This window comes from Anabrus simplex, chromosome 7 (assembly GCF_040414725.1).
Source record: "Anabrus simplex isolate iqAnaSimp1 chromosome 7, ASM4041472v1, whole genome shotgun sequence".
Classification (NCBI taxonomy): Eukaryota; Metazoa; Arthropoda; class Insecta; order Orthoptera; family Tettigoniidae; genus Anabrus; species Anabrus simplex.
The window spans coordinates 175,828,073-175,844,799 of record NC_090271.1 but is presented as its reverse complement, the minus strand read 5'-3'; the positions used below and the strand labels follow the sequence as shown (position 1 = coordinate 175,844,799).

The 16,727-nt window shown below is 38.6% G+C and overlaps 1 protein-coding gene across 1 annotated transcript in view; it reads left to right on the top strand.

Moving 5' to 3' along the window:
- Glg1 (golgi glycoprotein 1) overlaps positions 1-16,727 on the top strand; it is a 266,753-nt gene that overhangs the window by 226,963 nt on the left and 23,063 nt on the right. Inside the window, exons 12-13 of the mRNA XM_067151476.2 lie at positions 242-442; positions 674-793. Of these exons, the coding sequence (XP_067007577.1) occupies positions 242-442; positions 674-793 (321 nt within the window). The remainder of the gene's footprint in view (positions 1-241; positions 443-673; positions 794-16,727) is intronic.

Genomic DNA, 16,727 nt, shown 5'->3' with positions numbered 1-16,727 from the left:
TAAGCCGGAGAACATGTTAATGAGGAACACACTAACGAGGTTTTGTTGTACTGTATTTGTATCCTTCAAAATGTATTTCTAAAATAATTTCCGTGAACTTTCAAGTGATGTATGTTGAATTTTATCCCTTTGCTAACCTTTGGGTTTATTGAAATTTCAGGTCAGTTATTTATTGTCTGTAAATATATAATATAGAGAAAGAGTGTATCCATAATTATTTTTCGTATATTTTCTTCATTAGCGCTACAAAGATGATCCAACATTTGACCCAAAGTGTAAAGTCATAGTGGTGCGGCGTATGATTGAGCAGAGCACTGACTATCGATTCAATCCACTGCTGCAGAAAGGATGTCGAATGGATATCTCCAAGTTCTGCTCTTCAATTGTAGCTGTAGAACCTCCTGATAAAGAACTTGATGGAATTGTTGTCAAATGTCTCAAGGTTTGTGTAATCACTTGACCAAGTTCTGCAGTTTAATATTTGTTTTTAAAAGTAAAAGTGCGTACTTTATTTCTAAATATTTAAAATGAGCCATTTTGAGACCAAAATATGTCAATATGTAAAACTGAACTTTTATCACTGGATAAAATAGTTGTATTTATTTTAACCTGATATTAATGATATTTGTTTTAAAACATTTTTATAGATGGCTTTATGCTTTGCTTTTTTCAGAATAAATTCCGAGAAAGGAAGTTAAGTCCCGATTGTGAGCGACAGATGACCATCATTCTGCGGGAGGCTGCCCTCAATTACCAGTTGAATCCTCTTCTAGAATCTATGTGCAGATCTGATGTAAGTGCTCGGTTATTTATCATTATGTTCATTTCATAGTTAAATATTCATTCTTTTTTTCCTCAATCCTTCCCCATTTTTATTTAAGGTCAGTGTTTCTTATCAGGACTCTCCAAACATTCTCTTCGGGTAATTGTTATTAGACATTTTCCTATCCAAGGTACTCTGTGACGCAGTCTCACCACCTCTTCTTCAGTCTTCTGTGCCATTGTCTCCTGCTATAAAATGTAGCACTCACCTTGCCACATTGCTGACTTCCTTCCTCATAACATGATCAGACCACGACACATTTCCCTCTGGTATATTCTTTGGTATTGTCAGTTCATTTATAGAAAATCGAGCTCGATAGCTGCAGTCGCTTACGTGCGGCTAGTATCCAGTATTCGGGAGACAGTGGGTTTGAACCCCACTGTCGGCAGCCCTGAAGATGGTTTCCCAGGCTGTACCTTAATTAAGGCCATGGACGCTTCCTTCCCACTCCTGGCCTTTTCCTCGCCCATCGTCACCATCAGACCTATTTGTGTCGGTGCGACATAAAGCAACTTGCAGAAAAAATGCATTTATAGAAATAAAAATACAAAATAATCTACAGTATATCACAATGACCACCGCACCTCCTACAGGAGGTCAGGATTGAAGAGAGAGATAGAATTAATAATATTTTTTTAACATCCCACTAACTACCGTATATTATTATGATCTTCGGAGGTGGCGAGGTGCTGGATTTATGTCTTGCACGTTTAAATGCCAATAAATCTACCAACATAAGGCTGATTTATTTGAGCATCTTCAAATACCCCCAATCTGAACCTGGTTCGAACCTGACGACAAGTTGGGCTCAGAAGACCAGCGCTTTACTGCCCAAGCTACTTGTCCAGCATTTATAGAAAGATAAGAACATCAAAAGGATCACATTATAGAGTAAACACAATGGTAGGTTAGTATGGGAAAAGGGGGAAATAGAAAGAACGCACAAAAAGACATGGACAATCTCCAAATCTTCATACACTGCTGTCTTCAAGACTTATCAGTGCATTTATCCTATTACGTGATCCTTTCATTGTTCATATCTTTCTATACATGACCTGATTTGCACTTTTTTGTTCCATTCCATTACTTATACAGTGGACTCTCGTTAATATGTTCTCTGTTAGCACGTTCTCCTGCTTAACACAACTATTTTCGTCAGTCCCAGTCCTACTTCTATTAAATGCATGTTTACACATCCTCATAAACATGTTTTACCTTCTCACTTAAGATGATCAAATTTCTATAGCACTCTTTGACTAGATATTATTTTCCTCATTTCAGCAACTTAAGTTCAAGAATTATGTGATATTATGTAGACTTTCATGGCCCGTGTAACTATTCATGATGTATATTTTGGGTTTATGCCATGTAATGAACTATATAAACACTCTCAACATGTTTCAAAAGGAACCTTGCCTTTCTTCATCAGCAGAAAACAGAAAAATAAACATGACGATCAAAGGTTGCTAAGAGAAAGCAACAAAGATTTTAAAATGGTGCCCTAAGATGAAATAGGAATGCCATTTTAGCCCCAGATACTTTATACTTTAGCAATATTTGATGTGTCATGTTTCATTTTTCTGTTCTCTCCTGATGAAGAAAGGCAAGGTTCCTTTTGAAATGCATTGAGAGTGTTCATATAGTTAATTACACGGCATAAACCCAAAATATACATCCTGAAGAATTATGTACTCACATCTTGTACGGTTTAAAATTTTTCCATACTTCATGTTGGGCTCTGTCCTTGACTGAGAAGTGTAATAATACCTTCTTTTTCTATCAATCTCACTCCGTTGTTAACACACCTGCAGAGAGCAGCTTGCAATTGTTTCAGTGTTTCAGTTGATGCGTGTTTTGTTTGGTAGTTCATTCAGTGTCAACCTATTGTTGTCCGGGCACACGTTACTCCATTCTTTCCTGTAGACCGGGCAACCAAAGTACACCTAGCATGAGAAGAAAGATGAAACATAAATACTTATAACTTAAGTTACATAAGATAAATTAATGGAACTTTGTGAGAGTACTTACCAGTGATTCTATTACTTGCTTTTTGTGCGGTATCACTTGAAGCAGCTGCTGTTGTGGAAAGGAACTTGACAGGCTGAGCAGTTGTATCTTGTGTCCTTTCATTTCTTGTGTGCAGCACATATTCTGTAGAGCTTCTGAGAGTACTTTCTCCGTCCATGTCCGACGACTGCTTCAATTTTATGAAGGTTCAGTCAGATCTCCAGAGATTCTTCCAGTAGGATCCCTTCTTGGAGTACGTGGAGTTGGTCTTGATATTTCTTCCATCAAATCCTTTTCTTCTGCTCTCCTCTTTCTTCTCCATGCTCCTCTTGTTCTCCTACCCAATAACACAACCCACTGCCCAGCGTCTGACTGCATCAAGTTTGTCTTCTCTTTTCAAACACCAACAGTAGTCGGCCATCATTGGTTCATCCCACCTCCACTTGTATCTTCCTTCTGCCTCCTTGATGTCCTGGTGGAACCTCTCTCCCATCTCTTCACTAACAGCCCTAAGATTTTCCGGAAAGTGATTGAGATGAGAATGAAGGAAGTGCAGTTTCAGACTCATTCTACACCCCAACTCTTTCATATCATCCAACATCATTTTCACTATTGTTTCGTATTGTTCATCCTTTACATTTCCTAGGAACTTTGTTATGACGTCTCTTATTGAATTCCATGCAGCAAGTTCCATGGTATTCATCGTCTGTTCAAAGTTTCTGTCTTTCAGAAGCTTTCTAATTTGTGGTCCATTAAAAATGCCTTCCTTGACTTTTGCATCAGATATGTGTGAAAATTTGCTGGCAATGTACTCGAAACAGGCTACTTTTGTCCAAGGCCTTAACAAACTCCTTCGTGATTCCCAGTTTGATGTGTAGCAGTGGCAAAATAATTTTTTGTGGGTCAACTAAGGCAGCATTTGTAACATTTTTCACATCAGGTGTCAAAACTTGTCTCTTGGGCCAGGAAAGTGTAGACCAGTGTTTGACCCTAGCTCTACTGTCCCATTCACATAAATAACAAGGGAATTTAGTGTAGCCTGCTTGTTGTCCTAATAGAATAACACACACCTTCAAGTCACTACACACATCCACCGGTGCCCATGATATTTGATTTTATCTAAACAGTTTGCATTGTGATATAATTTTCTTTTAGTGAAACGGAATGTGCCACAGGAATCGAAGCTAGAATATTTCCGTTATGAAGTAGTACAGCCTTTAAGCTCCTCTTAGAGGAATCCACAAACAATCTCCATTCTTGAGAATTGTAATCCCTCCTTAGCTGTTATATCAATCCTGTAATGTCACAGCAGTAAGTCAGATCATCTTCCTTCTTGAAATACTTCCTGAACTCCTTATCTCTATGTCTATACCAAGAAAAGGTAGTTCTAGGTGCTAGGTTTTTTCTTTCAGTCGTGACCCTAGCAGTTCATTTTTTTCCTTCGTGAGACCAAGGTCTCGTATCAGATCACTCAACTCCGACTGTTTAAACAATTGTGGACCTACTGCATCTGAGGCAGGTGAAAAATCCCTATCAGCTTGCTCGTTATCAGAATTTGAGGAAACGTCAGAGTCAGGTAAACTGGTAGGAGGAGAAGGTACTGGAATTTCCAGTCCATGAGGAACAGGTCTCATCACCGACTTTAAATTCGGGTACACAATACTGTCCTTGTTTCTCTTATTGAATCCCGCTACTTTACACAGGCAAAAGTAACAGTCCCTGGTATGGTCCTGGGTCTTGCGCCAAACTATTTCTATCCCAAATGGAAGGACCGTACATTTCCCAATGCTCCACTGTCATATGTTTTCAAAGCACGTTTCACAAATTACGTGGAGAGCCCACGACTTGTCCAAGTCTCCTAATTTTACCTTAAAATATGCATAATATAACACCCACACACATAACAGAATGAGTCTGGTATATTCACACATCTTCTAATTCCTGACACACTTGCCATTTTCGCAACATAACACAGTATAAAAAGGTCAGACTTCCGCCACACTCGCGACGCGACTGGCTTCACCGAATTGCCGCTACCACGACTAAAAATAGACTCTGTTATCTGACTAATTCAATGGAGGGGACATAGTTGGTGGAGGAGGTTTGGATTGACAAACGTACACAACATTAACAAAGAAAACCACGACCACTCTAACAACAGCCGATTCGCTGTTATCACAAAGCAGCGCTGTGTCGCAATGACACATTTTCAGACAGTGAATGGCAAATAACACGAAAACTAGATGTGATACAATAGAATCAATTACATTTCTGAAATCAGGAGACCTTTTGCTTTGCCGCAAAAATCATGCTGGGTAGTGTAATCTGCAACCTCCTCCAGGAATTTATTATATTTCATGTTCGATCCCAGATTCTGCGATTGATATAGCGCAAGGCATTGAAAAGTGCACAGTTTATCAGCCAAAGGAACACTTTTTGACTCCATTTCACTGCCTTCCTGAGAAATGTATAGTAGGCAAGTACTGATCAGCCCTAAACCCCTTCATGAATTTATTATATTCAGTAATGTATTTTGGCCTCTACCTTTTTCCCGAATCTGTTTACAACCTCCTCTTTTGCACCAGTATGGATTGTACTTACTATGCTAACTTCCCTCTTGTCCTTCCACACACGGAGAAGAACTTCACGTTTCCGATGAAACACATTTTCACATCTCTTCGATATTTTTAATGAAGATTTGTATACTTGGGTAATTTCTCTGTTCAGTCGAAGAATCCCACACTCCATTGTCCTTTGGAGAAGGTTTTCTTCAATTTCTACACTCTTGCAATAGTTATCCTGGTATACACGATGCCATAAGTCAAGGTAAGGTTCCAAAAATGAAAATATGGTTTCCTCTAATCTCTCATCTTCTCCAGTATAAATCTCCATGTTGCAAATATATCCTGTTGTGGCCTCACATACCTTCCTCACTAACATACCAATCTGATAAGTTTTCCAAGATTGTAGGTCCTAAATCTAAGCTTGCCATGTCATAGGTCCTAAATATAAGCCACAGGATCATGGATTTGTCAAGACAAAGCTGCTGCATAGCTTCGTAGAGAGATTGAAAATTAGTTAGTAAATGGTCCAAAATAGACCTTATCTTTTTTAGAGTCAAATTGTCACTGAAATGCAAAAAAAATTCCAGATTGTTCAAAATGATTTTGGCTCATAATTTCAGCAAAACCAGGCTTTTACGTCAATTTATTTGTTCTCCAGTAGTCCCTTGTAGTGTCCTTCCTTAACTTGGCCAGAGCCAAGACTTCATTTCCACTGCATTTATATTTTTCCATTACAGGTATTTGGGGCAGGTTTTATACCTCTCAGAATTTTGTTCATTATAGAGGTTTGATTGTTCCACAAGAAGCTGAAACAAGTCATCGCGAAGGAAACGATCTGCTACCTCTGGAATACTCACAGGATTATTGGCCGTATAAGTGAGGCCAGTAAAACCTGTAAATAGTTCTAGGTTTCTATTTTCATCCTTATTTGTCCATCCATCATCCTCACTCTCAATACTATCGTTATCTTCACTCGTATTGTTGTTATTGTCAGCAGACTCGTCTGAACTGAATATCATACTTTCAGTACTATGTTTATATTTTGATGTTGGCGGTCCCCCATATTCACAACCAATAATACACTCACAATTATTAGGAACATCAGATAAACTATCAGCATGCAATTCTCCCAATATTTCATCATCGTTCAAGCTGTCTGTGCTGTGGTGCACCGTGCTGTCACCTAACATTACACACGGTACTGAGTGTTTTGAAACTACACTTCCTGTACCAAAAGCATTGTCAGGGAAAGATTATACCTGTCTCAGTTTTGATTAATGAACGGCAGAGAGGATAGGTAACAGCAAAGAGAAAAGCAGTGGAGTGGGATTTATAGTGATCAAAATGTTTAACTAATAGCTGAAGTTGAGTATGCAAATGAAAGAAATATAATAATGCACATACATGTAAACAAGGAACTACTGAAGATAGTACAGGTGTATGCTCCACAGACAGGATGTAGCGTGGAAGATTTCCTCAATGAACTGGAAACACATATTGATGGAGATGGGATCATAATAATGGGAGATCTGAATGCTCACGTGGTAACTGATAGAATGGGATATATATATACCGAGCTCGATAGCTGCAGTCACTTAAGTGCGGCCAGTATCCAGTATTCGGGAGATAGTAGGTTCGAACCCCACTGTCGGCAGCCCTGAAAATGGTTTTCCGTGGTTTCCCATTTTCACACCAGGCAAATGCTGGGGCTATACCTTAATTAAGGCCACGGCCACTTCCTTCCCACTCCTAGCCCTTTCCTGTCCCATCGTCGCCGTAAGACCTATCTGTGTCGGTGAGACGTGAAACAACTAGCAAAAAAAAAAAAAAAAGAATGGGATATGAGAATGTTCTGGGCCCACATGTTGGACTTTTCTATCAGAAATAACCTGATAATAAAGAACACATGGTTCATGAAGAGGAATAGCCATAAGATCAGCCGATATAGTTGGGATGGACAGTATGGAACACTCATTGATTTTATAACAACAGACCGAGAATGGGGAAGATACATCATGAATATGAAGATAATCCCCAGTAAAAGTATGGAGGGTGATTATAGATTATATTGTAGAATTAAAACAAGTAAAAATCCCTATAATTGCATTGAAAAAGAAACCAGAGATCAGGATTTGGGAATTGGAGGAGGAGAATAAAAGAATAGCATTCCAAGATTGTATAAAATGAAAGTTGCCTAACACGGAAATACGAAGTGGAGAAGAAGAGTGGGACAATTTAAGACAGACATTTATGGAAGCAGCAATTGAGGTATGCGGAAAAACAGAAGCAAAGGTTAAGGGAAAGAAGACATGGTGATGGACAAACAAAACAAAAAAACAAAAAAAAACAAAAAAAAAGAACAAGGTGAAGAAAGAAATGGATAAGGAAAAGCAAAAAACATATCAGGGGGATGAAAATAAGATAGAAAGGTTACATGTGGAGTACAAAAGATTGAAACTACAAGTAAAGAGGAGTATCAAGGAAGAAAAGGGGAAAGGTTGGGAAGAGTTTACCAACAAAATTGAGCAAGATAGTCGAGGAAATCAGAAACTATTATACAAAGTAATAAAATCGAAAAGAATAAATCAAGAAAATCGAGGCATTAAAGAGAGAAGATGGATCCATAGTACATGACGAAAAGGCTCTTCAGAAGGTGATGGCAAAGTATTTTGAAAAACTTTATGATGAGGATGACTGCTCGGAGGAAGAAGGAGATAAGAAAATGGAAATAATAGGTGAAGAAAAAGAAGAGAACCCGATAACATGGTTGGAACTTGAAAGGGCAGTGAAAGCAATGACCAAAGGCAAAGCAAGTAAGTGGAAATGACTAATTTAAGGCTGATATGATTAAGGCAGCAGGAAGCATTGGACAACAGTGGCTATACCGACCCCTCAATGCCATATGAAAGGATACCTGAAGATTGGCAACAAGGAAGCATTGTACCATTGTTCAAGAAAGGAAATAGGAAGAAATGTGAAAATTATAGAGGTATAACCCTATTATCACATGGGCTAAAAATAATGGAGAAAGTCATAGACAAAAGACTGAGGGATATAATAGAAACACAGTTAGAGGAAAAACAATATGGCTTTAGACCAAATAGATCAACAATAGACTTGATATTTACAGTGCGAACAATAATGGAAAATCACCTGGAAAGGAACAAGGAAATCATCTTCGTATTTTTAGATTTGGAAAAAGCTTATGATACAGTTAAGAGAAAACGTATGGGAATGTCTATGGAAAAGGAACGTACCAAAATCATTAATTAACAAGATAAATATGTTGTATCATGAGAGTAAAAGTAGTGTACAAGTGGGGATTGGTGACTCTGAAACATTTTATACAATAAAAAGTCTCAAGCAAGGAAGTGCACTGTCACCATTATTGTTTATTATATTGATGGATGAAATCATAAAACATGTAAAACAGAGTATCAGTAGTGATGAAGTGAATGCTTTGGTATTTGCAGATGTTGTGGTGATTTGGGGAAAGGGAGAATAGGAAGTACAATGGAGACTGGACATTTGGAATGAAAATCTGAAGAAGTTTGGATTGGTAATTAGTAAAAAGAAAACTGTAGTCATGCACTGTGGAAAAGAGAAAAAAAGAAGCCAAGTGCACATAGATGGTAAACAGTTAGAGAATGTAGAACAGTTTACATATCTGGGTAGCATTATTAATGTAGGTAATGAAATCAACCCTGAAATTAATAACAGACCAAGTAAAGGTAAAGGTAATTTTATCATCAAGTCAGAGAGCTTTTATGGGATGACATAGTATCCAAGAGAACAAAATTAACATTATATAAACAGTATTTCATACCAATTGTAACATATGGACTAGAAACACTGGTAACTAACAAGAGACAAGATAGTAAGATCCAAGCAGCAGAAATGAAATTTTTAAGAACATCGGTTAAAAAGACAAGAAGAGATAGAATTCAAAATATTAAAATCACAGAAGTGCTAAATATAGAACCGTTAGTACAGAACATACAGAAAGCAAGACTGAGATGGTTCAGACATGTAAAAGGAATGGGAAAGGAATGGGTAGCAAGAAGGGAATTGGAAAGAGAAGTTAAGGGAAAGAGACCAGTTGGAAAACCGAGAAGAAGGTGAATGGATCAGATTATAGAAGCTGGATTTGATGTGGCAGAAGTAATGGAGCAGGAAATGTGGAAGGACAGAAAGGAGTGAAGGAGGCTTGTTAATCACACGTGGCGACTGAAGTGGGACATTGATGATGATGATGATGATGATGATGATGATGATGATGATGAGAAAATTACACAAGAACGAAGCGTTGTGAGAAAACGTTAATTCACGTAGCCGGGGGGGTGAAGGAAAAAAAAAAAAACATTCGGTTGTCTATAGACAAAACATTTGGTTGTCAATAGACAATAGACGTCTATAGACAACCAAATGTGTATTTTTTTTTTTTTTTTTTTTTTTTTTTTTTTCACAACTACTTAAGGAAGACTGTTATCTTATTGTAACGCATTCGACTTTCACTCCTTCAGCCAGTTAAATAAGACTATAGGCAGCTGAAGAGCCACATCAGAGGGCTGTTGTCTTATCACAACATACGAAATTGGCATCTTTAACAGTCTATCAGCTTTGCTGATTCTTATCCTCTAACAGGAGTATTCAAGGAGGCACATTTCTGTTTCATTATAAAGATTGAGCTGTTTATTGCTCTACCCCCAACAAGTTTTTTGGGCGCATTGACTCAACGCTCCGGAAAGTATAATCATGTGAACTTTTGACATGCAGCTTGATACTGCGATTTTAGCCAAGGACATTCTAATAATTTTTATGTTTGGACAGATACCTACGTTGATATCCTCTTTTTATAACTTGTAAGAGCAATCAGGATCCTGATTTTTCACCATACAGGTTTGAGTTTGAGGCTGATGATGCCCTTAATATGGGCGAAACATGTCCCTTAACATTTTATAATAATATTTAATTTCTAAAAAAGATCTCTTTGTATTGAATAGGTGGATATTAAAAAAATAATAACACTTGTAACATACTTTGTATTTATATACCACTTAGTCGAGCAGCTCGTCTCCTTTCTCCCAAGTCTTCCCAGCCGAAACTTTGCAACATTTTTGTAACACTACTCTTTTGTCGGAAATCGCCCAGAACAATTCGAGCTGCTTTTCTTTGGATTTTTTCCAGTTCCTGAATCAAGTAATCCTGGTGAGGGTCCCATACACTGGAACCATACTCTAGTTGGGGTCTCACCAGAGACAAATATGCTGTCTCCTTTACATCCTTACTACAACCCCTAAATACTCTCATAACCATGTGCAGAGATCTGTACCCTTTATTTACAATCATATTTATGTGATTACCCCAATGAAGATCTTTCCTTATATTAACACCTAGGTATTTACAATGATCCCCAAAGGGAACTTTCACCCCATCAAGGCAGTAATTAAAACTGAGAGGACTTTCCCTATTTGTGAAACTCGCAACCTGACTTTTATCCCCATTTATCATCATACCATAGCCTGCTGTCCATCTCACAACATTATCGAGGTCATTTTGCAGTTGCTCACAATCTTGTAACTTATTTATTACTCTGTACAGAATAACACCATCTGCGAAAAGCCTTATCTCTGATTCCACTTCTTTACACATATCATTGATATATATATATATATATATATATATATATATATAAGAAATAATAAAGGTCCAATAATACTGCCTTGAGGAATTTTCCTCTTAATTTTTACAGGGACAGATAAAGCTTCACCTACTCTAATTCTCTGAGTTCTGTTTTCTAGAAACAGAGCCACCCATTCAGTCACTTTTTTTCAAGTCCAATTGCACTCATTTTTGCCAGTAGTCTCCCATGATCTACCTTATCAAATGCCTTAGACAGGTCAATCGCGATACAGTCCAATTGACCTCCTGAATCCAGGATATCTGCTATATCTTACTGGAATCGTACAAGTTGGGCTTCAGTGAAATAACCTTTCCTAAACCTGAACTGCCTTCTATCAAACCAGTTATTAATTTTGCAAATATGTCTTATATAATCAGAAAAAATGCTTTCCCAAAGCTTACATACAATGCATGTCAAATTGACTGGCCTGTAATTTTCAGCTTTATGTCTATCACCCTTTCCTTTATATACAGGGGCTACTATAGCAACTCTCTATTCATTTGGTAAAGTTCCTTCATGCAAACAATAATCAAACAAGTACTTAGATATGGTACTATATCCCAACCCATTCTCTTTAGTATATCCCCTGAAACCCTATCAATTCCTGCTGCTTTTCTAGTTTTCAACTTTTGTATCTTACTGTAAATGTCATTGCTGTCATAGGTAAATTTTAATACTTCTTTAGTATTAGTCACCTACTCTATCTGGACATTATCCTTGTAACCAACAATCTTTACATACTGCTGCCTGAATACTTCTGCCTTTAGAAGATCCTCGCATATACACTTCCCTTGTTCATTAATGATTTCTGGAATGTCCTTCTTGGAACCTGTTTCTGCCTTAAAGTACCTATACATACTCTTCCATTTTTCACTAAAATTAGTGTGGCCACCAGTCATGCTTGTCATCATGTTATCCTTAGCTGACTTCTTTGCTAGATTCAATTTCCTAGTAAGTTCCTTCAATTTCTCCATACTTCCACAGCCATTTCTAACTCTATTTCTTTCCAACCTGCACCTCCTTCTTAGTCTCTTTATTTCTCTGTTATAATATAGTGGATCTTAACCATTCCTTACCACCTTTAAAGGTACAAACCTATTTTCACATTCCTCAACAATTGCTTTAAACCCATCCCAGAGTCTGTTCACATTTTTATTTACTGTTTTCCACCAATCATAGTTACTTATTAAAAACTCCCTCATGCCTGTTTTATCAGCCATATGGTACTGCATAGCAGTCCTAATTTTAATCACTTCCTTTCTTTCACGTTTATTTTTAATTACCACAAAAAACAGCTTCGTGATCACCAATACCATCTATTACTTCGGTTTCTCTATAGAGCTCATCTGGTTTTCCCAGCACCACATCCAGAATATTCTTCCCTCTAGTTGGTTCCATCAATTTCTGAATCAGGTGCCCTTCCCATATTAACTTATTTGCCATTTGTTGGTCCTGCTTCCTGTCGTTCGCATTACCTTCCCAATGGACATTTGGTAAATTGAGATCACCCGCTACGATCACGTTCCTTTCCTTACCATTTCTCACATTAGCTGATTATCTTATCAAATAATTCTGAATCAGCATCTGCGCTACGCTTTCCTGGTCTGTACACTCCAAAAACATCTAGTTGCCTATTATCTGTAGAAATGAGCCTTAACCCTAGAATTTCGTGCTTGTCATCTTTAACTTTTTCGTAGCTTAAAAATTCTTCTTTCACAAGAATGAATACTCTCCCTCCTACCTTTCTTATCCTATCTCTACGATACACACTCCAGTTCCGTGAGAAAATTTCTGCATCCATGATATCATTTCTCAGCCATGATTCAACTCCTATTACAATATCTGGTAAGTATAAATCTATTAAATTACTTAATTCTATTCCTTTCTTTACAATACTTCTACAGTTGAGCACTAACAGTTTTATGTCATCCCTACTTGATTTCCAGTTCCCTGTTCCCTTAACACCGCTCCCTAGGTCACCCTGTTTCCCTGAATGTTCCTCCCTATAGCTCTTCTAAACATATTTCCTAACTTGTACCACTGCGGTTTAAGTGAAGGTCATCTGAGCGCAGATCCCTATCTCCTACCCACCCATTAGGATCTAGAAATTTCACTCCCAGTTTCCCACATACCCACTCCATAGCCTCATTTAAATCCCCAATCACCTTCCAGTCAGTATCCCTCCTACACAATATTCCACTCATAACAATCTCCGCTTCCTTAAACTTCACCCGTGCTGCATTTACCAGATCCCATACATCCCCAACTATGTTGGTACTTATACTTGCTTGTCTTACGTTGTTAGTACCAACGTGAAACACTACCACCTTCTCCTTTCCCTCCTCCTTCTCTTCTACTTTCCTCAACATCTGCCTTAACCTAATTCCTGGATAACACTCTACTCTGGTACCCTTTCCTCCACACACTTTCCCCACGTGTCTAACGATAGAATCCCGCATGACCAGAGCCTCAACCTTACCCACCTCATTTGATCCCCTCCCCTCCTGGTCAGTCCTGTCTTTCCTGACAGCTGCAGAAGGTACGTCCTCCTCCCTTTTCTCCATCCCATGACCCTGTTCCACCTGTCTTTTCCTATCCATTACTATACATTTCCATAAAAGCTGATGACATAAAATGTTTCTGGTAAACAAGCCAGCTGGCGCAACATCATTGTCGACACATTGCACCACATTGCATTCCTAGCTGAACTACTGAGGAGAGGGGAAGCTGAAGATGAGTACTTCATGAAGATAAGTCCCAAGGTTTCAACAATTCTCTAAAATCAAAGAAAATGCTGTTAAAATGTTTAAAACCCAAAAACTGGTAATAATGAAAAATAACATACATACATAATCATTATAGACAGTTATGCCCTTCAGCGTTCAGTCTGCAAGCCTCTGAGAATTTACTAAACGTCGCCACAATCCTCGATTTGCAACTAGTGTTGTGGCCTCATTTAGTTCTATACCTCTTATCTTTAAATCGTTAAAAACTGAGAAAACTGAGTCTAACCATCGTCGTCTTGGTCTCCCTCTACTTCTCTTACCCTCCATAACAGAGTCCATTATTCTCCTAGGTAACCTATCCTCCTCCATTCGCCTCACATGACCCCACCACCGAAGCCGGTTTGTGCGTACAGCTTCATCCATCGAGTTCATTCCTAAATTAGCCTTTATCTCCTCATTCCGAGTTCCCTCCTGCCATTGTTCCCACCTGTTTGTACCAGCAATCATTCTTGCTACTTTCATGTCTGTTACTTCTAACTTATGAATAAGATATCCTGAGTCCACCCAGCTTTCGCTCCCGTAAAGCAAAGTTGGTCTGAAAACAGACCGATGTAAAGATAGTTTCGTCTGGGAGCTGACTTCCTTCTTACAGAATACTGCTGATCGCAACTGCTAGCTCACTGCATTAGCTTTACTACACCTTGATTCAATTATTGACCTGTTCTAGCTTTGTATCACCAATCTGACATTCAATTTTCTTGAATTTCTTACCTACTGACATCAGTTTAGTCTTTGAGAGGCTAATTTTCATACCATACTCATTGCACCTATCTTCAAGTTCCAAGATGTTAGACTGCAGGCTTTCGGCACAGTCTGCCATTAAGACCAAGTTGTCAGCATAGGCCAGACTGCTTACTACATTTCCACCTAACTGAATCCCTCCCTGCCATTTTATACCTTTCAGCATATGATCCATGTAAACTACAAACAGCAAAGGTGAAAGATTACAGCCTTGTCTAACTCCTGTAAGTACCCTGAACCAAGAACTCATTCTACCATCAATTCTCACTGAAGCCCAATTGTCAACATAAATGCCTTTGATTGATTTTAATAATCTACCTTTAATTCCATAGTCCCCCAGTATAGCGAACATCTTTTCCCTCGGTACCCTGTCATATGCTTTCTCTAGATCTACGAAACATAAACACAACTGCCTATTCCTCTCATAGCATTTTAGAATTACCTGGCGCATACTGAAAATCTGATCCTGACAGCATCTCTGTGGTCTGAAACCACACTGGTTTTCATCCAACTTCCTCTCAACTACTGATCGCACCCTTCCTTTCAAGATGCCAGTGAATACTTTGCCTGGTATACTAATCAATGAGATACCTCGATAGTTATTGCAATCCTTCCTGTTCCCTTGCTTATAGATAGGTGCAATTACTGCTTTTGTCCAATCTGAAGGTTTTTGTCCAATCTGAAGGTACCTTACCAACACTCCACGCTAATTTTACTACTCTATGAAGCCATTTCATCCCTGCCTTCCCACTATACACCATTTCAGGTCTAATTTCATCTATTTCTGCTGCCTTATGACAATGGAGTTTATTTACTATCCTTTCCACTTCCTCAAGCATAATTTCACCAACATCATTTTCCTCCTCCCCATGAGCTTGGCTGTTTGCAACACCACCATGATGATTTCCTTTTACATTAAGAAGATGTTCAAAATATTCCCTCCACCTCTCCAGTGATTCCCTGGGATCTATTATGAGTTCACCTGAATTACTCAAAACAATGTTCATTTCCTTTTTCCCTCCCTTCCTAAGATTCTTTATTACTGTCCAGAAAGGTTTCCCTGCTACTTGACCTAGCCTTTCCAGGTTATTACCAAAATCTTGCCATGACTTCTTTTTGGATTCAACAACTATTTGTTTCGCTCTGTTTTTTTCATCTACGTACAAATCCCTGTCTGCTCGGCCCTTGTTTGGAGCCATTTCTGATAAGCCTTCTTTTTACGTTTACAGGCTGCTCTCACTTCATCATTCCACCAAGATGTTCGCCTTTTCCCATCTTTACACACAGTTGTTCCTAGGCATTCCCTTGCTGTTTCTACTACAGCATCCCTGTATGCCACCCATTCACTTTCTATATCCCGAACCTGCTTACTGTCTACTGTTCGGAACTTCTCACTAATCATATCCATGTTCTTCTGTCTAATTTTCTCGTCCTGGAGATTTTCTACCCTTATTCGTTTGCAGACAGATTTCACTTTCTCTACCCTAGGCCTAGATATACTTAGTTCACTACAGATCAGATAGTGGTCTGTATCATTGAAAAATCCCCGAAAAACTTGTACATTCCTAACAGATTTCCTGAATTCAAAGTCTGTTAAGATATAGTCTATTATGGATCTGGTACCCCTAGCCTCCCATGTGTAGCGGTGAATAGCCTTATGCTTGAAGAATGTATTCGTAACAGCTAAACCCATACTAGCACAGAAGTCCAGCAAACGCTTCCCATTTCCATTAGCTTCCATATCTTCCCCACATTTACCAATCACCCTTTCGTATCCTTCAGTTCTATTCCCAACTCTCGCATTGAAATCGCCCATTAGCACTATTCTATCCTTGCTGTTGACCCTGACCACGATGTCACTCAATGCTTCATAAAACTTGTCAACTTCATCCTCATCTGCACGGACACAATTCTTGTCCTAATTCCTTCAACTGACAAATCTACCCACATCATTCGCTCATTTACGTGCCTAACCGAAACTATGTTGCGTGCAGTGGTATTCCTAATAAAGAGCCCTACCCCAGACTCCGCCCTTCCCTTTCTAACACCCGTCAAGTACACTTTATAATCTCCTATCTCTTCCTCCTTATCTCCCCTTACCCGAATATCACTTACTCCTAGCA